A 22,901-nucleotide genomic window follows, 5' to 3' on the forward strand; every position below is an offset into this window, starting at 1 on the left:
GGATCATAGAATTTCCAGAGTAATAGACTACTCTATCAAGATTAAACTTTTTTAAAAAAAGGAGCAATTTGTTCCCAAACAACGACTTTTATGCAAAAACAAAATATGGCATTTATATTTATTCATAGCCATGAACACCAGGAAAAAATACAAAAAACAGAATAAATAAAGATAGAGCCCGAAGAGTGCACGATACCTACAATAATAAACGAATCATTTGAGTATTAAGAAAGCTAAATTAATTAAGAATACAAATTGATGGAACTCCCAATCATGATCTCATTCATAACAAGTAAAAAAAAAAATTAAAAAAAATTATGACAAGTATTTCCTGAACTGCAAATGTCTAGCACCGTTAACTCATTTGATCAAGGAAGTGAGCTGACCAACAATTATCAGAAAGTCAAATCACATAAAAGAAATAATAGTGTTATTACTAAAAGCATGCAAGAAGCAAATAGGGTTAATTAAGCATCATGGCGAAAAGGAAACAAAAAAAGTGGGAAAAATTTTAGAAGCAAAACATGACAAGACCTGAACTATGACAATTTTTTCTTCTGAATCAATACATGTAGGCCCCTACACTTGCATTTATCTAAGCAAAAAAATTAAATGTTTTCTTCAAAATATGTAAATTTAAAATGAAATTTATATCTTTTACATATAACATTTAAAAACAATGATTATTTTATGATTAAAGCAGTAAAATATATTTTTAAATAGAATGTTAAATATATTTCTTTATTAATGTACATTTAGAAAATATAAACTTTCACAACTTTTCTAGACATAAGATTAATTCTTTTTCACATTTATGTATACATTTTTTTTTATTTCTATTTTTTATCTATATATAATGTGTATACTAAAAGTTAAATAAATAGTTCATTGTTTCACATTTTTAAAAGAGGGCTTGAACTAATAAATGATAAAAGTAAAAAAAAAAAACATTCAAGGAGAATGTCATGCTTGGAGGAAGATTGTTTAGTTGACGTGAAGTTTAGTTGACATGAAGTGAAACTATCAAGCTGTTTAGTTGACTGTGAAGTGAAACTATCAAGCACATCACACTATTGATACTATCTACTATCTGAGCATGGGATATCCACATAGTACAACTTTTACATATGACCTTATTGTACTTATATCAGAAAAAATTATCTTTCTAGATAACACAGTGAAATTATTTATTTTTTATCACTCTTACTAAATGGATTTCTATTGATAATTTAAGAAATATATGTGATTAGTCTGTCCAATGCATAAATATCCTAGACAACTGTCTCATTTATAAATTAGTTTACTAATAATCTTTAAAAATAAATACCATATTGCATATTGAAAATTAAGAATACCGGTATATTAAAACAAGAAAACAACAATAATATTGTTTCGTTTACATTTTTAAAAATTTACATATGTTTATTTAAATCTTTTTCATTATTAAACATATGGGAATTTATGTGAAGTTTGTTTGTTAGCTCGTACTAAGCCTATGAATAACACATGCTCAGATGAGAAAATAAATTATTGTAGAGATATATAGTTCAAGGCTACATAGAGTTGAAATAGTTTGATTGTCTGGAAATCTGTGGAATGCTTACACTCTACTAGATCTAATTGTTTCACGGCTTTTGTCAATTTATGTTTTTAAACAATTACAAATTTAAACTGATTTTTAAATTTAAAGCAGAAGTTAAAGGGAAAAAATTGCATGGGGGTTAAAAAGGGAAATAACTGTACAGCAAATATTTTCAAGTATTTTTTTTTTTAAGTTATGTGTGATGATTGGATGACTTATGATAAATATATTTAATAAAAAAACAAACAACAAAAAAATATTTTCAAACTATATAAATAATTTATGTAGTCTACACTATTGAAACTATCAATAATAAATATAAAAAGTCTAAAAATTGTTCAACAATTAAATTTAATCAGAATACATAATTCTAGTATGCATATAATGTGTGACTCTACATCTATACTACTGTGGACAATGTGGAAAGGGCCAGTCCTAACTATTGCGAGGCCCTATCTGGGCGGGGATAAGCATAATGTCAAAGCTAAGTTTTTATATTAGAAAAAAAAATTGTCTTTTCAATAAATTTTTATTTTAAAATGCTGAGGTTCTTGATTTTTTTATTGGGCGTGCGATTGGCAACCCAAAAATTCAATTTCGTCCATTTTTCAGGAGATTTTTATGAGTTTTCAGAACATTTTAATAATTTCAGGAGATTTTCATGACTTTTTTTGGGTATATTTTGCTATTTCAGGAGATTTCCAGGAGGTCCAGGAACATCAGGAGGCAGCGGAAACCATGTTATTATATATAAGTGATAATAGTTTAATTTAAAAATTTACACATAGAATTAGCACAGGACCTATGAAAGTGCGGGGCCCACTGCAGCCCCATAGATTGCAGAGGCATAAGGCCGGCCCTGACTGTAAAGTAATATTGTTCAGACCCTAGATAGGCTTATAAAACCAAGTGAGATAGTCATTTGGATATATTTTTTTTCCAAGCCACCATTGACCCGTAATTATGTCCTTCTAGAAAATGAAATCGAAAAAAACAACAAACTAGGATATCCTAACGGCAAAACCTACATTGATGATATCATTATTTTGACCCTAACATTTATATTCCCATGGCATACAAGTGCTTTATCCTCTAAAGGTTTGAATGTCAGACAGAACAGTAAGCAGGAGGAATTAGTCTTCCACTTGACTATCAACTTGGCTTTCTGCCCAATTCTCTGAGCTGGTGTGACTTGTCCTGGGTACACTACCAGCCGGTGTGACGTGTCCTGGGTACACTACCAGCTGGTGTGACTTGTCCTGGGTACACTACCAGCTGGTGTGACTTGTCCTGGGTACACTACCAGCTGGTGTGACTTGTCCTGGGTACACTACCAGCCGGTGTGACTTGTCCTGGGTACACTACCAGCTGGTGTGACTTGTCCTGGGTACACTACCAGCTGGTGTGAATTGTCCTGGGTACACTACCAGCTGGTGTGACTTGTCCTGGGTACACTACCAGCTGGTGTGACTTGTCCTGGGTACACTACCAGCTGGTGTGACTTGTCCTGGGTACACTACCAGCTGGTGTGACTTGTCCTGGGTACACTACCAGCTGATGTGACTTGTCCTGGGTACACTACCAGCTGGTGTGACTTGTCCCAGGTACGCTACCCTGCATCAACGCAGCACTGGGGTGGAAACAATTGCTAGAGAAAGCAATTAGGCTAAATGGGTAGTAAAACTAGACTCCAGTGGGAGTTTCTAAGGAATATCCCATTGCACAGTGTAAGAAAGCTTCCAAGATCTTATCAAATTCAGGCGCTGTTCCTCAAGGGACCGTTTCATAAATGGCAGTTAGCTTAGTAATTTATAGGAAGATGGCGGGGGGTTCCCAGTGGTCTAGGCATTCTGCCACATATTCTAGTTTTTATCAACAAACACAGCGTACAATGGTTTATGCCATATCTAATTAATTTTAAGCCCATCCAAGAAACTAAGCATTAAAACGATAGTAAATCTACAAAAAAAAAATAAAAAACACATTATATGCATACGATTCTAGTAAAATAAAATTATTTATCATCAATTTTCAAAGAAAATTTTTTTTTTTGTAAAATGGTCATGTGGTTTATTTGTATAGTTTTAGTTAGGTAAGAAATGCCAGATGGGGCAGGCAAGTTCAATAAATGGGTCACTTACTTGCGAATCTTCTCAACCAGCTCACCAAACGGCTTCTCCCAGCAGTACATCTTGATGACTCTCATCCCGGAAATAATTTCATTCATAACTTTCACTCTTTCATCCGTGTGGATCGCTGTCTTGTGCCTACGGACACATAACAAAACATCTGAGGTTCATTGTTATTGTTTTCTTCTTTTCGCATACACATTACATTCTTTTTTAATCACTTTGGTATGCAGACTTTAAAACAAAAATTTTTTTGAAATACTAACGACTTTACATATTGCATGTACAATTTTAAGACTACTCAAGTAATGAGTAATGCCATCATTAGACTGGGGGGTCTGGTGGTCAAGTGGTCAAACGCTCCTGATTCTAGGGTAATGAGTTTGAATCATGGTCAAGAATAAAAATATGAAATTCAGGATTCTTAGGACATCCCAAGTCACCAAACTCGAAAAGATACATGACATTAATTGGGGAAAGTAAATGCAGTAGGTCATTATGCTGGCCAAATGACACCCTTGTAAACCATCAAACACAGAGAAAAAAATGAGCTTGACATCATATATGCTATGAACCACAAGGTCTGGAAGAAGAACTTTACTTTTTTTTTTGTAGACAGTATAAAAGACCTTGCACCTATAGGGCAGATAATGTTAAAGTCATCTATTTATTTGATCAACAGCTAATGAGCAGGGTGTCATATGGCCAGCACAGTGACCAAAGGCCTTTACTTTACCCCAACTAAAATCAGGTGCCCACTAAAGTTGGGTGGTCTCTGGGGTGCCCTAAAAATCCAGAAATTCAAAATCCCCGTCTTCACAGAGATTCGAACCAAGGACCTAAACTTTGGAAACCATGCACTTAACCATTCAGCCATCGTGCCCCCAAAGTATAAAGCTAATGCTTATTCTTTGACAAATGTGGTGTGGAAGAAAAGAACAAGCTCTTAAAATACTTTGAGAACCCTTTAGCTTACTTTTGATGGTAGAAGTAAAAAATACTCTAAAAAAACAAAGCTTTTATACAGGGAATAATCCCACTTTTAGGTCCATATCTTTCAATACTGTAAAAAACATTTCCTTTTTTTCAATATCAGACAAAGTTATTTAATTTCCACTATTTAATTAACTTTTTAGCTATTTTTTTTTTATTGATTTATTTGCTGTCTTCTACAATAAATAATAAAGTTTCTACTTCTAATGGGAAGTGGGAGAAATATTGTGCTCAAAATTTGTATCAGACAGACAGAGTTGACATAACCTTTGTAAAAAAACTGATGTCAGAGACAACAAAAAGAGAACATAAAGCAATCCCATCCCATCAGTCAACACTGTTATCTACATCGGATTTTAATTTAATTTAATATTATTAGAATTATTTTTTTTAATTTAACTGCTCAAGCTAAAAAACATTTTATACAATTTTTCTATTTGATGTAACTAATGACTACGGAAACCAATAGTCTGAGTATGCCTAGACAATTTTAATAAGCAGCAAAAAAAAAAAAAAAAATCTGGACACAAACTATACCTGAGTTTGGAGAAAAGTTTTCCCATAAACCCTTGCACAGGAATCAGCAACAATAGCACAAAGAATCCTGCCAGTACAGATGGCCCTAGTTCATGCCACAGAATGATGAGAACAGCAATGGCTTGTACTGGACCAACCCACAAAAAATGTAAGAACACAACAGCCTGTGGAAATAGAGAAATAAAATGTAAGACCTACCGATCCAGTCAGTTCACCGAAGCCTTACAGCATGGAAGGCAATTTAGATCATTATTGCCCCTCTCAAACTCTGCCCAAAGAGTATAATGCAGCGTCGAAGATTTGGCTCATTTGACTGGACGTTGTTTGTGGTGATGAAGCCCGGAACGCGCGCGTTGGAAATTTATCTCCCCACCCTCCCCAATACTGAAAAAAGCTGCACACTGCCATATTAGATACTCAACCTAGAAACTGACAATTATAAAAGTTGCAACAATTTTGAAATTGAAATAGTTAGGGCTGAAAATAGCTAAGAGTATAGAAAAATATTTTTTTTTTAGGATGGACACTGTGGTCTTCAACAAATAGTCAAATAGTTGTAGCCATTATTGAAAACAGGAGTTGATCTTGGAGGAAAATCCTTTCACAGCACCAAATATCATTATCAGTAGCCAAAGACCAAGAGCCCCCCCCCCTCCCCCAAAAGCTAGTATGTAGAGAATTACTTACCTGATCAAACCTATTCACATCATTTGACATCAAGTTAACAATCTGACCAATGGTTGTCTCCCCAAGAGCCTTGTTACTCAAACGTAGACACTGTTAAATTCAAAAGAAATCCAGATGTGAACAACTATGTTGAGAAACAATTCCATTGATATTGCTAAATGTAATAATTTGTCAAGTCTTAGTAGTTGCAGTGGCTGAGCAGTAAAGAGCTTGGCTTCTGAACTGGGGATCCTGGGTTCGAGTCCTGGTGAAGACTGGGATTTTTAATTTCGGGATCTTTGGGCACCTCTGAGTCCACCCAGCTCTGACGTAAGTTGGGGAAAAGTAAAGGCGGTTGGTCATTGTCCTGACCACAATACACCCTCCTTAATCGTAGGTGACAGAAACAGATGACCTTTACATCATCTGCCCTCTAGATCATATGGTCTGAAAGGAGAACTACTTTAGTAGTCTGTAGAATAATAGTAGCAATCATAATAAGTAAAAAAAAAAAAAGTAAGTATCCTTTTCAGACCGTATGATCATCTGTTTCTGTGGCCTCAGTTAAGGAGGGTGCATTGGTCAGCACAATGAACAACTGCGTTTACTTTTCCCTACCTAATGTCAAGTACCCATTAGAGTTTCACAATGATTCAAACCCACGACCTCCTGGTTGGGAAGCCACTCAGTCACCACATCCCTAATAGTTATAGAAATTTCATTTATCTATGTTTATATGTATTAAGTAATACTACAATACCAGCTTAAAAATTATTTGATATAAAATAAATTAGCAAGCAACAAATAGAATTAATTTTGGAAGTAATAATGGTTAAAAGCAAGGCTGTACAGACTAAGACAGTAAGAGCTAGTTCTCAGTGTTAATAACAGTTACTCCCCATTGTGTGTTTCGGCCAAATCTTTTTTTAAAGCCAACGCTTGTTAGCAGATTTTCAAAGTCAAATATAGAAAAGCTAAAATCAAACAGCAGCATTCAACTCTGGTTTTAAACTGGGTCAAATGTAGAGGAAGTTGGAAAATAAGTTTCTTTTTTTTTACTCCTTTTTTCTTTTCTTTGGCTGACACTGTTGACTTCTGATTTTAGAATGTTTACAAGGATAGAGACCAATCTGTAATGTAAAGCCTACAGCTCAGGAGAGTAAAAGATAGAATAATGACTTGAGAAGAAATACTGTAACCTTTCAGTCCTTGCGATCAATAGGCCAACTATTTCTGTGGCCCACAGTTAACGAAGGTGTCATGTGACCAGCAGACACAAAAAATGATTTACTTTTCACCAACTGATGTCAGGTATCCATTACAGTTGGGTGGACTCAGGGAAGCCATAAAATCTCGAAATTAAAAAAACAGCAGGGCACCCCTAAAATCTTGAAATTCAAAAAATCTCAGGGCACCCCTAAGAAGAAACGCAACTTAGAGACAATTGGAGCAAACTGACCATTCCAATGAAGATCAGCAGATACCTTTATGTTAATTTTTCAAAGAAATGGACATTTTATTATAGATGTGACCAGAACAGATGGACAAAGTCGGCCGGCAATAAAAACTGTAGATTTCAATAGAGCTAAAAAGTGAAGTGACCATTAGGGTACAATAATCAGGGAAAATACATGAAGCTTAATGAAAACTAATTGCAATACAGTTAGGACAAACTGACCATAATATGCAATTTAAGTCGAATGACCACACCAAAACAACAAAGCATTACATCGTATATCAATACATTTAAACCATTACCATCCACCAAACTGGGAATTATTGAAAAATTTACAAAGCAAAAAAAATGTTCTCAGTTTAACAAAGTGGCTGTTGCTATGAAATTTGAAGCTTTATGTTAAGTTTATTTTTTTAATCCAATATTGAGTTTGAATCACAAATTGTATTATCTATTGATTTAAATACTTTGTGTTCAACCATTTCATGATTTCTACTTGAAGGATTAAAACAGTGGTTCCAAAACTTCTTTGACCCATAGACCCTGGAAGGCTGCCTGGTTGTGCGGTTTGCGCGCCAGACTGTCGTTATGACTTATCAATGGTCTTGGGTTCAAAGCTTGCCCATACAATCCTGGGAGAGGTTTGGACTAGGAAGTAAATTATCTCTAACTCTGAAGGAACATCCTGTTATATTATCACAATATAATAACAATAAAAAAAAGTTTAAAAGTTACACTCCATTTTTAGTAAGTTGAACAAGAGTAGAGAAACAAACAGGAGAGTCTAATACACACTAATGACACACTTGAAGAAAAACCGTGAACACATGAATATACTGAACAGTAGAGCAATGGAGACTACAAGACAAACAATCGAACACACAGACAACATACATACACATAAATACACATATAAATGGAACACATCCGAAAGATAAAAAACATTTTATGAACATTTTTTTTTTAAATCTTAGTAGACCCATGGGGGGGGTCTATATAGATTATTTTGGGAATCACTGGATTAAATAATTCTACATGGTAAAGAGGAATCCTGTAAATTCTTAACCCAAACAATCAATGATCTCTTTGCACAAAAAATGGATATTGGGTCATCAGACTTCATTTCTCAAAAGATCTAGACATAATCACCACCTTATTCTACTGTAACAGTGACTAACCTTTTTATACATCAGGGAGCAGCAGGCGATTCTCATTCTCATGGATAATCACCACCTTATTCTACTGTAACAGTGACTAACCTTTTTATACATCAGGGAGCAGCAGGCGATTCTCATTCTCATGCCGATCCTCTGGACACAGAAGAAGTAGGGGTGGTGGGTGATGGCCAACACTATTGCACAGAGTGACACCCCCATAGCGTACAGCCATGCTTCCTTTTTGCTGACCGGGGAATCGGGGGTGAAGTAGCGTATAAGTCCACCCAGTAATAGAGGCTGGACTACTTTAGTGGCTTCCTGTGTAGACAAAAACAAGACCCCATTTATATTGACAATGCAAAAACACCAATCAATCAATTTATCTTCTTATCTTATATAATACAGATGTTACTTCAAAAATGAAGATGATTACCTCCTATGCGTCATGCATGTTATTATTATTATAGCTTTTATATAGCGCTACTTTCATGCTTATAGCATGCTCAGAGTGCTTTTGGTCCAATCTCATTTGTTGATCGGTTGGGGGGGAGGGGGTATCTAGGAGTTGGTTCTCCGTGCTGCCTTTAGGCGCTCAGTAAACACAACTCTGCCCGAGTCGGGTGTCGAACCTCTAGCCACCTTCTAGGTAGCCAAGCCTAGCCAAGTTCAAGCACACTTGGCCTCTCGACCACGAGACCAATGAATTAAATTCTGCCAAGTCATTGGCTTTCCTGGCTAGCTCAGGCAACCCATTTCATACTCTAATAGCACTAGGGAAGAAGGAGCATTTGTACAAATTTGTCCCAGCATATGGGACGAGGAATGTGCCTTTATCTCTGTGTCTTTCTGTGTGTTTTATTAGGTTTTGTATTTGAAGATTATGGTTTAGTATTTTATGTATAATTGCTACTTTACTTTTGAGTCTTCTTTCCTGAAGGCTTTCTAAACTTAGTGATTTTACTAAAGGTGTTACTCGAGTCAAATGTGAATATTTGTTTGTTATGAATCTCACTGCTATAGTTTGTGTCTGTTCCAGTTTCTTAATGTTTACTTGAGTTGAGGGGTCCCAAATATATTGATAAATACTAATATACATTAACACATACATAGAACAAAGACCTATATATATTATATCTAGACTGGACATGGAGATCTTTTAACACTATAAAAAAAAGGTGTTGTGAAAAACTTCATAACAAGCTGAAACAAGGCCTGGTTTTGTAAAGCAGTCATAAGAAGTAAATTAGTTGTTTTTTTTTCAACCCTAACCTATGTGACATATAATTTAATGTTTAGATCTAAATCTAGTAATTGAACATTGAAAATAGGAGCACTCTCTTCTCGTAATTATTATTTTGTAATTTTTAGATATAATCTAAAAAGATCTTGGTAGTCAATTAATCTCTTTACATGTACATAAAATGATTAAAATCAACAGACATGAAATATTTCTGATCTAGGATTTTCTAAACATTATCTCAACGGAAACTAACAGGAAATGGCTTTATTTTGTATATTTGCATGAATATATAGTTCAGTGATTAATAGTCCATTCTTATTAAAATCCACTAAATGGTATTGCATTAATTCTAATCTGTGATAACTAAAGATCATTACTTTTCTAAGACAGAAAAGATCAGATTTTCCTAGATCAAGGCAACTTTCTTTACAGCTTGAAAAAGAGTTACGTAAATAATAATATATATATAATATATATATATATATATATATAGAGAGAGAGAGGAATGTGAATTGATCATAGCGGATAAGAATTTGTTTCTGTTTTCAAAGTCTAGATATAATATATATATATATAGGTCTGTGACATTGACCAACTGATTGCTTACCTCAAAGAAGACAACCAGTCCCACCAGCATGTACTGTAATCCAAAGGTTCTCATCAAAGCTTTCAGTAGACTCGGCTTGCCTCCTTTCTTCAACTGTTTGTTCCATTCACTGGAGAGAAACAAAGTGTACGTTAAGTTGGCATGGTTTCTTGAACACAAAATCTGCTTCTATGTGTCTTCTTTGGTAGCGCTTTATTCTGACTAAATTATCAATTCAAGTCTCTAAATGGAATGACACATATAATCGGAGGTTAGAATAACTTAACTAACAAGCGAGGCAGGGTAGGCAGGGCCAATGGGCCTCCACAAAGAGGTTTATAAAATATACAACTTTCAATGGTCTAGCAACTTTTAAGTTGTTTTAGCTTTTTTTTTTACCAACAGTAGTTTATATCTTATGGTTGGCTTGGCTGTTTTACAATCAGCGCATACACAAAATTAATTTTCATGTTTAGACATTATACTATGACAAGTGTCCACTTGTAACAAGCTCATGTTTTGTAAAAAATGTTTTGTAAAATGTTTTACATGTTTCGGATGTTCCTTCAGAGTTGAAGATAATTACTTCCTAGTCCAAACTTCCCGCAGGACGACGAGGGATGGGAGCGGGCAGGGTTTGAACCCTGGACCATCGATAAATCTGAACGACAGTCCAGCGCGCAAACCGCATGACCAGGCAGCCATCATTGTGGGGAATACATTTTTAAAAGACTTGATGGAAAAAATTGTTATGAAATAATTAGAAGCCTTCACTCCTTGTAGGTACCGGTATTAAAAAAAAACATTTATTTCTAAAAATTGTACCATTTTTTTGGGTGGGTGGGGGGGGGGATACTTTTACAATGTTGCTATGTTACAGCCAATGATGCCTGGGGAGATAGGACATTACTGGTTACAAAAAATAGCCCCCTTTGATGAACCAATGCTTCTGGATTACAACTTGAGAACAAATCAGGAGTGGAGTCCCATGGGAGCTACTATCCTTCAGTCAATTCATTGGTTGCCAACTATAATGTCCAGCATTCTTTTGGATCATGGAAGCAAGGCCAAGACAGGAACAATTACATATATGAAAAATGTTCAAAAACCCATTTATAGAAATGCTCTTGAAAGAGGGAGACTCCTAGAGACAAATAAAGTGATATTTAGATCACTAATGCTTTAAAATTAGCCCATATCCAAATTTTGATAAGTTCCAGATCTATTTTAATTAAGACTTTTTTTTTTCTTTTGCTAACATTGGAATTGGATCTATCATCTATCAATTTAATCATACAATCGTGATTGTTGAAGGCCATATGGCATCTACTATGATATACTCTCTAACCCCATTAACACATACAAGGTAGATAATGATTGAGCTAAAAATAGACCAGTAGTAGGCCCTAAGTATGGTGTGATAGACTTGTACACACTTCCATATGTGTAATGTACTTTTTTTTTTCCCTCTATCTAATCTATCTTGTAATTTTTATTATGGAAGAAATGAATGACAAACGTCTGCTAAGATTTTGGAACTCTCTAAGCTAGGGAACTAGAGAAAGATTAGCAACATTTAGAGATTTTATTTTAAAAAATCTGGCACTAAGAAACAATTGATTGTTTGAGAACGAGTGCCAGGTGGTGTCACAGCCAACATCGTTCAAACAATCTTGGTTGTTCTTTTTTTTTTTTTTTGGCTGTTAGCTTATATTAGATAAGTAGGATAGTGAACTCGTGTGACCTCTTTTAGCATCTGACCCAATTTCAGCAGAACATATTGGATCGAGATTAACCACGGAAAAAAAAAACCCAGAACAAACCTACATTTGAAATACAAAAAAAAAAAAAAAAACACAACTCTGTTAAACTCTATACTACACATTCAAAGATGACAATATAGAAGAAAAAAATTGTACATAGAAATCGAAGCTTGTTACAGTGATCCCTAAAGCAAAGATTCCTCTTCGATTTTGAAATAACTAGATCTATATGACTGCGTTATCGATTATTTTTGTTAAATGCTCATATCTAATGCTATATAATTTGCCCCACAAAGTTCTGACCAAGTTCAATACCATTCGCATGATTCGGCGTGGTATGTATGTGTATATATGTGTGTGTGGGTGGGGGGTGAACCAGGGGACAATGATCACTTCTAGGAAATATGACTATACGAAATAAAAAAAAACACATTATAATTTATGTTCAGTGTATAAGGACCATCGATCTCTAGCCTACACACGGAACGGGGGGTGAAGGGGGATAAGATACTGAACACACGAGGACGGGGTTCGGAAGGTCGAGAGAGTGAGATAGTGACTTCCATTCAGGCGTCCAGGCACTTCAATAGGTATTAGCATATTTTATTCGCTGAAGACGTTACTCAGAATCTGTGCACAGAGTGAAATCTAGAGAGTAGCCTGTCAGATCTTGACACTAATAAGTTATGTATAGGTCAACACGTGTTGAGAGAGTGAGATATGTACAATTAAAGTGTCGGCCTACTAATACCTCAACCCACGGAAACCAGCTGACTGTATGCACAGTCTCAACCATCGGAATTCAACGAATTCTCGCCGTCACAGCCCACGGAAACCTACGAATTGTATGTCACCACAACCCATGGAAACCGACGAATTCTTTTGGCACCAGAACCGTCACTACCCACGGAAAACTACGAATCCTTTGTTACCACAACCGACGGATATCAACTTATTCTATGTCACCAAAACCAACAGAAACCAAGGAATTCTTCGTCACCAAAAACCCACAGAAACGCAGTGGCGTAGCTAGGGTGGGGGGGGGGGGAGAATTTGAAAATCCCCCTGCACCCCTACATGAGGGGGGCCCCTAAATGAGTGGGTTTTTTTTAATTAAATATTACGCAAAATACAGGGGCCCCAAAGAGGTCAAGCTTCCCGGGCCCCCAAATGATGGAAAATTCCTAGCTACGCCCCTGCAGAAACGGCACAACTCAATGAAACTAACAAATTCCTTGCCATCATAGCCCACAGAACCCAGCTTATTCAGGTAATGCCAACTCCAATATATATATATATTTTATAAAGCGTTACTTTCATGCTTATAGCATGTTCAGAGCGCTATGGTCCTATCTCAGTTGTGGACTAGTTGTGTGTGAGGAGGGGTATCTGGGAGAAGGTTTTCCGTGCTGCCTTTAGGCGCTCAGTAAACACAACTCTGCTCGAGTCGGGTGTCGAACCTTGAGCCCCCCTTCATAGGTAGCCAAGCCATGCCCAGTCAAGTGTACTTAGCCCCTCGACAACGCTTACAGACGTCTATATTGTTTTTGGGGTTCGTATCCATGTTGTAGACGGTCGCTGAATTGTAGCACTGGACAGCTGGTAGACAACTGTAGGCATATTATATCTTATCTTATAAAACTTGAAATACCTTCTTTGTGAACAATATTATTAATATTAATATTTATTACAATAGAGACAAATTTCAACTTGAGGTAAAATGAAATAAATGTAATAGAATTCAGTGATAATACAAAAATGGTATTTCGAGCAAATTCTAACTCACTACAAAAAACACGTCTTTTCACTCTGGCGATCTGGAGTCGTCTGTTCTACTCAAGACAACGGACGACAATGCCGCTTAGCTTGCGTAATTCACACTGCATAGCTAACCTCTTCCCACCGTCACCATAGAAACACACACACTCCATAACAACCCAATGGATAAAAAAAAGAAATGTACTTAAATTCCGCATAATAGAGGGAAGCGTGGTCGAGAGGCCAAGTGCGCTTGAACTTGGCTTGGCTTGGCTACCTAGAAGGGGGCTCGAGGCTTGAACTTGGCTTGGCTTGGCTACCTAGAAGGGGGCTCGACACCCGACTCGGGCAGAGTTGTGTTTACTGAGCGCCTAAAGGCTGCACGGAAAACCAACTCCTAGATACCCCCACTGGTCCACAAATGAGATTGGACCAAAAGCGCTCTGAGCATGCTATAAGCATGAAAGTAGCGCAATATAAAAGCTATAATAATAATAATAATAGGTACTGTTGTTGTAGAACCAGCAAGTCAAAACGTGCACTGGTTACTGTTAGACTATCGTTACATTTGATCACAATCAACGAAGTAGCCTGTAAGGTGCCGTCATTTGTTTCATTGCGCAGAACACGTGTATTATGCACCCGTATACATACATTAGCATGGTACTGATCGCCGTGAGAACAAATGTACTCCCGCAGAAGGGAATGGACAGGTCCAGGTCACGTGGTCACGGGTTTTGGGGGGGGGGGGTGCATAAAACAGACGCCAGAAACGATATGCGCAGAGATTAACAGAACCATGAGCTTGGGCGGGGAAACGAAAATAATGGAATGAAAATAAAGCACGGTCCTAATCTGGCGTTGTATTATGTAAGCCAACAACCAGCAGTGGACGTGGCCCCCCAAGATAACGTAGATCTAGATCAGGCCAAACACGAGCCAATAGTACTTTTGATAAAAGTGCAAGACAAACAAGCCCAAATATTTCTAAAAAAAATCTTTTTTTTTTTTAAATAACTATTGAAAACAACCGCAAAATCACTGCCTTATATCTCATTACTGCAGGAATAAGATCCCTTGTTCTACAAAAAATATTAATAACTACTACTTTATTAACTAATTAGTTAATTTTTTGATTGATTCATATATTGTGTTAGACAGTTAGCACTGCTAGACATTTAGATCAAGTAAGTGTAGAAACGCTCCCTAGTTGACTGACTTTGAACGCGACATCTAGTGACGTCACGGCGCAGTGGGTTCTACATTATGGATGTTATTATTAGTCAGTGGGTGTTATGACTTTAAGTGGAAAACTTAGTAATACGGACAGAGACTCGACTGTGGCCTTTTCAGTATTAACTCTCTCTCGCTCCGTAATTATTTAACACATTCTGGTGGAATCAACGCTGGTATCGTCATTTAGGAGAGAAAGAGTTAAAACTTCGTACACGTCTTTCTACTTGTTACATATATAGGCTCTGTTCTGTTGTAGCTTAAGCGCATCCAATACACCCGTACAAGAAACCCAAACATCTCCAGAGTAATCTGTCGAAGTCAGACAGCCATCCACAACTGCAGGGGCAAGGCCTATCACATTTGTCATCGACAATGAACAATTAGGCAAAATTTCAAGTGGGAAAAAAAAAAACAACCCGTTTACATTACATTAGCCCTATAGATCACAAGGTCTGAAAGGGAAACTTTTACTTTTAGTGTTGTTTTTTTTTACAGTCCCATCTCTCAATTAGTAGCATTTATTTCCCTTTTTCAATACCAAACAAAGTAATTAATTACCAATAATTAATAAACTAATTGGTTAATTTTTATTGATTCATGTTTTCTTTGGGTAAAACAAAACAATTCTGTTAAGCTTCAACTTGATCCAAGAATGGGCGTGGGCGAAATAACATGTACAAAACTGTACCAGACAGAGTGAGTTGGATATACGTTTTGTCAATACACGTGTACACATTGTATTTACAGCGGCTAGTCTAGATTAGCTTTCCTTGTAAAGTTGTAAAGTCTCCGAGCCTACATTATTATCTCTTTAAAGGGAAACTCCGATGGTTTTTTCAAATTAGAGTTATTGACATATTTAAATTCTGCGTAAAAAGTTGTAATAGTAAACTTTTTACCATTTTGTATTTAAATGCTTAGAAACATTTATGTTTAATAAATTAGACAATAAATTCTTGACGTCTCAAAAAAAAAAAAAACGGGATGCTTTGAGATTTTGTTTTTAGGTTAGGCATACGTCACTTCCCTCAACAATACTGAACGAGAAACTACATTTAACCAATCGTATCGCTTCATTCTTACAGTAGCTGTTAGGCTTAGTGACGGCCTAGTCCAGAGCTATGATACAGTTATATATATATAGAGAGAGAGAGATCTAAAAGCATTAGGATAACCAACTCGCTTAAAAAAAGTAACATTTTCATCTAAGCCTCTCCCTGTCCCAAGAAGTAAATAGATCGTGTGTCTGACTGATTCGAACAAACTGGTCAGTGTAAGGCTAGTCGAGACTACGTGTAGTCGGTCATGACAAGACAACCAAGCGATAGTGTTTGTTGTGTGTTGAGTGGTCAGGCGAGAGGATACACACTGCCGTGGTTAGTCAAGCATGTAAATATACTTTCAACACGCATTTTTTTTTCTTTGCTTACAAGATCTAGATCTAACTGCATAGATGAAGATATACTTTTTTTACGAGAATGTAAACTTTACTGTATGGTCTCCTGTTATACAATTAGTCAATAGATTAAATTAATAGGTTAGTGTGACGTCACATAGAAACCCGGTAAAAATCTGATCGTTTTAGATACGCAGAAAAAAAAATGTCAGAAAAACATCAATAGCAAAGTTAATGTTGCAAATTAAAAAAAAAAAGAATAATATATTCATTATCTGTAAATCAAAACACATATTATATTAAAAATTGTCAAAACCATCGGAGTTTCCCTTTAAAATATGTGAGTTTTAAAAAAAATTGAATTTTTTTTATAACAGATATAATAGCTATTCGTTTCATCTTCATAGGTCGTTTGGTCACGTGAGATGACGAGTTGACCCAGTTATGAAGAAACTCGGCAACACACTGACGTGTTATCCATCGGGAATTACCGAAAAGTACGATTAAAAAAAAAAAAAGGCGGAGGACAAACGAGTCGGTCAAAGTTCAAAGATTACCTCGCTGACCCAATTCGGAACACTACAACCCTCCCGTTTCCCTTGTTCCAGTCATGTTTAAGTTCGCCTCATTGTTACAGTTTGTGACTTGAGACTGGCTAACAGTGACCGGAGGGGGGTCACGTGAGCTTCTATGCGGGAATTTCTCGGAGGCTCATGTTTGTGTGGACGTCCGGGGATGAACCAGGATGGAGGACACCGCTGGAACCACTCACTCTCCTCCTTGTCCCTTTCAGAGCTTGCGATCTTATAAGGCAGACGATGTGAAGGTCACCTGTTTCTGTGGGCCCAGGGTTAACGAGCGTGTCATGTGGCCAGCACAACGCCTTCACTTTTCCCCCAGCTAATGTCAGGGACCCATTAGAGCTGGGTAGACCCCAAAGATCCCGAAATTAAAAATTCCCCAGTCTTCACCAAGATTCGAACTCAGGGCCCTCGGTTCGGAAGCCAAGCGCTCTACCACTCAGCCACCGCGCCTTATCTTAAAGCCTTGGCAAGGAACTTAAGCTGCCCGGCGTATAGCCCTCATCCAAAAAAAAAAAAAAAAAAAAAAAAACAACGAATTCATCTTCAAGAGATAACGTGGCTGGACACGAGAGACTTTTCATAGTCAACCTATTACGTTAATCACAGTCAAAGTGCCTTTGTTTATAGTTTCCGGTTCGCTTTTAAAAAAGCCATATCTTTAAGCGATAAAATTGCAGTAAGAGAAGAAAAGAAAGAAAAACTATCTGGAGAAATGTGGGGGCGATATAATGGAACTTAAAAAAGAAAAACTATATGGAGAAATGTGGGGGCGATATAATGGAACTTAAAAGAAAAACTATATAGAGAAATGTGGGGGCGATATAATGAAACTTAAAAAAGAAAAACTATATGGAGAAATGTGGGGCGATATAATGGAACTTAAAAGAAAAACTATATGGAGAAATGTGGGGGCGATATAATGGAACTTAAAAGAAAAACTATATGGAGAAATGTGGGGGCGATATAATGGAACTTAAAGAAAAACTATATAGAGAAATGTGGGGGCGATATAATGAAACTTAAAAGAAAAACTATATGGAGAAATGTGGGGGCGATATAATGGAACTTAAAAGAAAAACTATATGGAGAAATGTGGGGGCGATATAATGGAACTTAAAGAAAAACTATATAGAGAAATGTGGGGGCGATATAATGAAACTTAAAAGAAAAACTATATGGAAAAATGTGGGGGCGATATAATGGAACTTAAAGAAAAATGTAAGAAAAGAAAGAGAAAGAAATAGAGGCAACTAAATGACGGGCATACTGAAAGATCGCTTTTGTCAACTGAATGATAAAAATAAGAAGAAACCTAACAAAAAAAAAATGCTTTTTTTTAAAACATCAAAACAAAGCTAATACGATGTGTCATGGCATCCATTAGCATGGATCAGTCATGTGACTCAATTTGTAATGGATCTAGACTAACAACAATAAATCTGTGCGAAATAGTTTAACCAATGGACCTCGTTCACCAATCGTAAACAAACAATATTTAGTCACGTGGTGCTCTATCTCTTCTATATAATTTACGATCTCATGTTTAATTCATGATGGTTGTCACGTGGCAGTTTTTCCCCGTTGTTTGATCAATAAGATCACGTGACTAAATGTTGTTTGTTTACGATTGGTGAATGAGGTCCAATGTTTTTGTTTAGCGCTTTCAGCTTTCGCAATACACTATGATCCTTCATCTGGATCAGTTGGGAAAATGGAAAAGGGGGGGGGGGTGTGGAATTTTACCGTAATTGTTTTGTTGGGTTTTTTTTAAAGGGGGAAAGACTTGAATTCGAACTCATGGCTTACGCCTCCTAGGGCCGACGTGCAAAACGTTTTGCTAGTAAGGCACTTATGACTATACAAGATTATATAGTTGTATATTGTTTATTACAATGTAGAGCGGTGACCTATAAAGAAGACTAACTCAGCTTATATCATCACTCCAGTCAAGTACAATGTCTTTCCCTTGTTTGGAATACCAAACAAAATAATTAATGACCAATAGCTAATTAACAAATTATTTATTTATTTATTTATTATTGATTCTTGTGTTTTCAGAAAAAGTAAATAATTGTGCGAAATTTCAGATTGATCCGAGATTAGGTGTCGGAGAAATAACGTGTACAAACTTTCCATCAGATAGACAGACAGAGTGAGTTGATACAAGCTTTGTAATTATTTTGTGATACAAATCAAAAGTTTTTTTTAGAAATTTCATTTTTTTAAAGATAAAAAATGCAAACAACTATTTTGATATGGCAATTTGATTTAAATGCATAGTTTATAATCGGGGTTCGTATTGAGTACAAGAAATACACACACACACACACACAAACACACAAGCTATTTATACCTCCTTATGAGAAGAAAAAAAAACACCTCCCTCGTGCTCAGTCGGCGCCTTCGGGGGGTCACGGAGGTCACGGCTCAATCGACCTTAGAAGTTTGTTACACAGATTTCCCATTGTTGTGCCGCAAGTAGGCTAATGACACAGGATTGGAAGACAGCCAAGAAGTCAGGTTTCTGGACACACTAACACATTAATCAGACATGTCAACAGTTCAATTAGCCTAGAATCGGCCTTAGTGCTACCAGACTGACCCGAGTTGCTAGCAATGTGCTGACGGACAGAGCCACATCATCACTAGTCCACTAATGAGCTCAAGTGCTAACTCATTTAAGACTGCTTCTAACCGCCTTTACTTAGTCACTTAGGAAAAGAAACAAAAAAAAAAAAAAAACAAAATGAAAATTAAGCGTATTTGTATTAATCGTGAAATAAAATTAGTAATAGGTCCAGACTAACAATTAAAAATAAAAATAACCTGACTTGGAACTTGTGGGCTAAAGCCTTCTCAGGCTTCTCAAGTCAACGCGGTAACCACTCCACTAGCGAAGAGTCTATGTACAAGGAATATTGTATATTGTTTCTATTTCATATTTATGTTCACTAAGCCTTAGACGGCAGGGGACTAATCCAACTAATACCACCACTTCAGTCAAGTACTATTTCTTTCCCTTGTTTGGGATACCAAACAAAGTAATTTATTATCAATAGTTAATAAATTGTTTGTTTTTTTTTTATTGATTCTTATGTTGTCAGGTGAAAGAAATAATTGTGCGAAATTTCAGCTTGATCCAAGATTGGGTGTGGGAGAAATAACGTGTACAAACTTTTGTCCATACAGACACACAGACAGAGTGAGTTGATAAAAGCTTTGTAAAAAAAAAAAAAGAAAAAATTGGGATATCCTCTTCCGAGACTTGCAGGAAGGAGAAGATTGTGACGAAAAACAAAATGGAATGTATCCATGCCTCCGTACAGTCGTAGGAGGATATTCTTTTGATGTTAGCCTCTTTTTTTCAAAGCTTATATCAACTCATTCTGTCTGGTTCAAATCTTGTCCACGTTATTTCTCCCACTTCCCATTCTCGGATCAAGTTGAAACTGTGCCCAATTATTCATTGCTCCAAACAAAACACGAATTAATTAACCACTTATTTTATTAAATAGTGATGATTAATTTTATTTGATATCATAAAAGGGTAATAAACCTGACAGTATTATGTATGGCTGTAAACGTGTAGTTCTTCCCTTTAGATATTTTTCCCCCCCCCCCTCTTTTTTTTTATTTTTTTATTTTTGCTTGTTCAAAGACATTAAATGCTTCTTTTTAAGAAGATTAAAAAATAACTATCTTTCAATGGCCTCTGTGGGCCCCTATTATTAATGAGCTCGGGAATTATGGACCCCTCTCTCGCGCCAAGGCTGCTGCGCCACTGCCCTTAGTTGTGGGCAATACAATATAATTATTATAAAGAGCTTTGCAGCAGTCTACCAACTAACAAAGGCTGAAGTCTATACAACCAATAAGTCCACATTGAAGAATAAAGAGTTACTTTAGTCACACTGCTAACAGACAGGTCTAGGTCTTTCAAGATCAAAAGCGTATCCTCATTCCGTCTGCAGATTACGTCATACACTAACCGAGTCTGGGATTGGGCATTAATACACAAGACATTTTTGATGGCGTCATTACAGCATTTTATTTTCAGAAGTGAGCCAGTCACATCCACCAATTAAAAACGCCCTCACCGCCGTCTACAAGGAAACGAAACGCGAAGGACATAACTCCGATTAAAAATTTAACCCAGTGACTATAACGGGGAAAAAAATTGGAAATTTCCACATAATTGATTCAGACAACAATAGACAGATGTGGTCCTGTCACCGATGTAACAAAATCACAGCAAAGCCAAGAGTAATGGAGTGAACGCGTAACTTCACATGCGGAACACGTAACAAGCAGGTGCGATTCAGTACAGTAAACTAGGAACTATTCATACTTGCTAAAGAGGTCATATTCCTTATTGTCTAGCTAGGGCTATGGCTCTTGCTATGATATAGACAAGATTGATCTCTTAACCCAGCGGTTCTCAACCTTTTACGCTCGGCGACCCCTTTTTACAATCCCCCACTCTGTCGCGACCCCCCCCACACACACACACTTACAGCAATGGAAGAATAGACAATACCATTCCATATTTTCGATGGTCTTAGGCGACCCCTGGCAAATCGTATATCGACCCCCCCCCCCAGGTTGAGAACCCCTGTCTTAACCCGTAAAACGCGTGTGGCAGTTTAGCCTCTAAACATCAGAATTGTAATTCTATTTCGTACGCACTCATTCTAAAACAGCTCGGCACTTTAAGGGTTAATTCGTGAAAGGAGAAACGACGTTAGATGCACACACAAGAGTTTTATAATGAACATTTCTGTCACCGAGACGCCTTTTCATTTGCGTCATTATCTTTTATACTAGCATCATTATTTTTGCAAAGCTTATATCAATTCACTCCGTCTGTCTAGTAAAATGTTTGTACACGTTATTTCTTCAACACCCATTCTCGAATCAATTTAAAAACTTGCACAATTATTCTTTGGCATACACAAGACATGTCTCAATAAACAAAATTAACCTATCACTCAATTAATTACTGGTAATTATTTATTTCTTTTTTATACCAACAAGGGAAATTAATCCTACAGTATTCATATATATATGTGTATAGTTTCGTCCCCCTTAAAAAATTGATCACGTTTTTTTTCCCTACACCCATCCTCGCATTAAGTTGAAACTAAGTAAGTATAAACTGTACCTAACAAAGATATGAATCCATTTAAATATTAACCAACTTGTCAACTAATTATTGTTAATTAATAATTTTGTTGAGATCGGAAAAAAAGGATATAACTTCTACATTACTGAGATATATAGCTGAACGTTGGTTGTTTTTTTTTTCTTAGATAAGCTTTGTTTCTTTTTAAGGATTTTTTTCTTTCAATTATTTTTTTTTAGCAAGCTTGGATGGCGACGCTTAAATAGAGTTGCCTCCACCCCCCACCCCACCAAAACTGAAGATCAACTCAGGCGTCAGTTTGCCCTCACTGGCATAGAAGAAAGCAGTTGACAGGAAATGGCCTCTAAAAGAAACAGCCGGAGAACTCTCACGAACAATAAGAGACCGAAAAAAACAAAAAAACCCTAGCCGAAGACGATCACCAACTTTAATAGACCCCCCCAGCGGACAACCGCTTTGTCTCCATTAGATGTGGCAAAATATGTAGGTCGCGTATCCACGAGAAATGCTGCACTCACCCTTCATCATCGGAACCGAAGATATTTTCGTCAGTTTCTGATGCTCGTTAAGGGAGACAAAAAAAGGGAGAGCTTCAAAAAGAAAAGGGAGGTAAGTTATATGAAGAATGTACTGTTGTGGTTTTCTTAATGCACTGTTAGAACGAGGCCCTCACCG

General features: G+C 36.6%; 1 protein-coding gene across 12 annotated transcripts in view; it reads right to left on the reverse strand.

Moving 5' to 3' along the window:
* The window catches only part of LOC106062148 (ATP-binding cassette sub-family C member 4-like), a 103,472-nt gene that overhangs the window by 74,041 nt on the left and 6,530 nt on the right, over positions 1-22,901 (reverse strand). For 11 of the 12 annotated variants that reach the window (XM_056011971.1, XM_056011981.1, XM_056011979.1 and 8 more), the window contains exons 3-7: positions 10,368-10,476; positions 8,623-8,838; positions 5,929-6,018; positions 5,242-5,405; positions 3,724-3,849 (exon numbers count right to left, since the gene is read on the reverse strand). In XM_056011971.1, the coding sequence (XP_055867946.1) occupies positions 3,724-3,849; positions 5,242-5,405; positions 5,929-6,018; positions 8,623-8,838; positions 10,368-10,476 (705 nt within the window). Of the gene's footprint in view, positions 1-3,723; positions 3,850-5,241; positions 5,406-5,928; positions 6,019-8,541; positions 8,579-8,622; positions 8,839-10,367; positions 10,477-22,901 lie in introns of those variants that run through there. The other variant, XM_056011982.1, reaches the window with a different exon arrangement.

This window comes from Biomphalaria glabrata, chromosome 15, assembly GCF_947242115.1.
Source record: "Biomphalaria glabrata chromosome 15, xgBioGlab47.1, whole genome shotgun sequence".
Taxonomy (NCBI): Eukaryota; Metazoa; Mollusca; class Gastropoda; family Planorbidae; genus Biomphalaria; species Biomphalaria glabrata.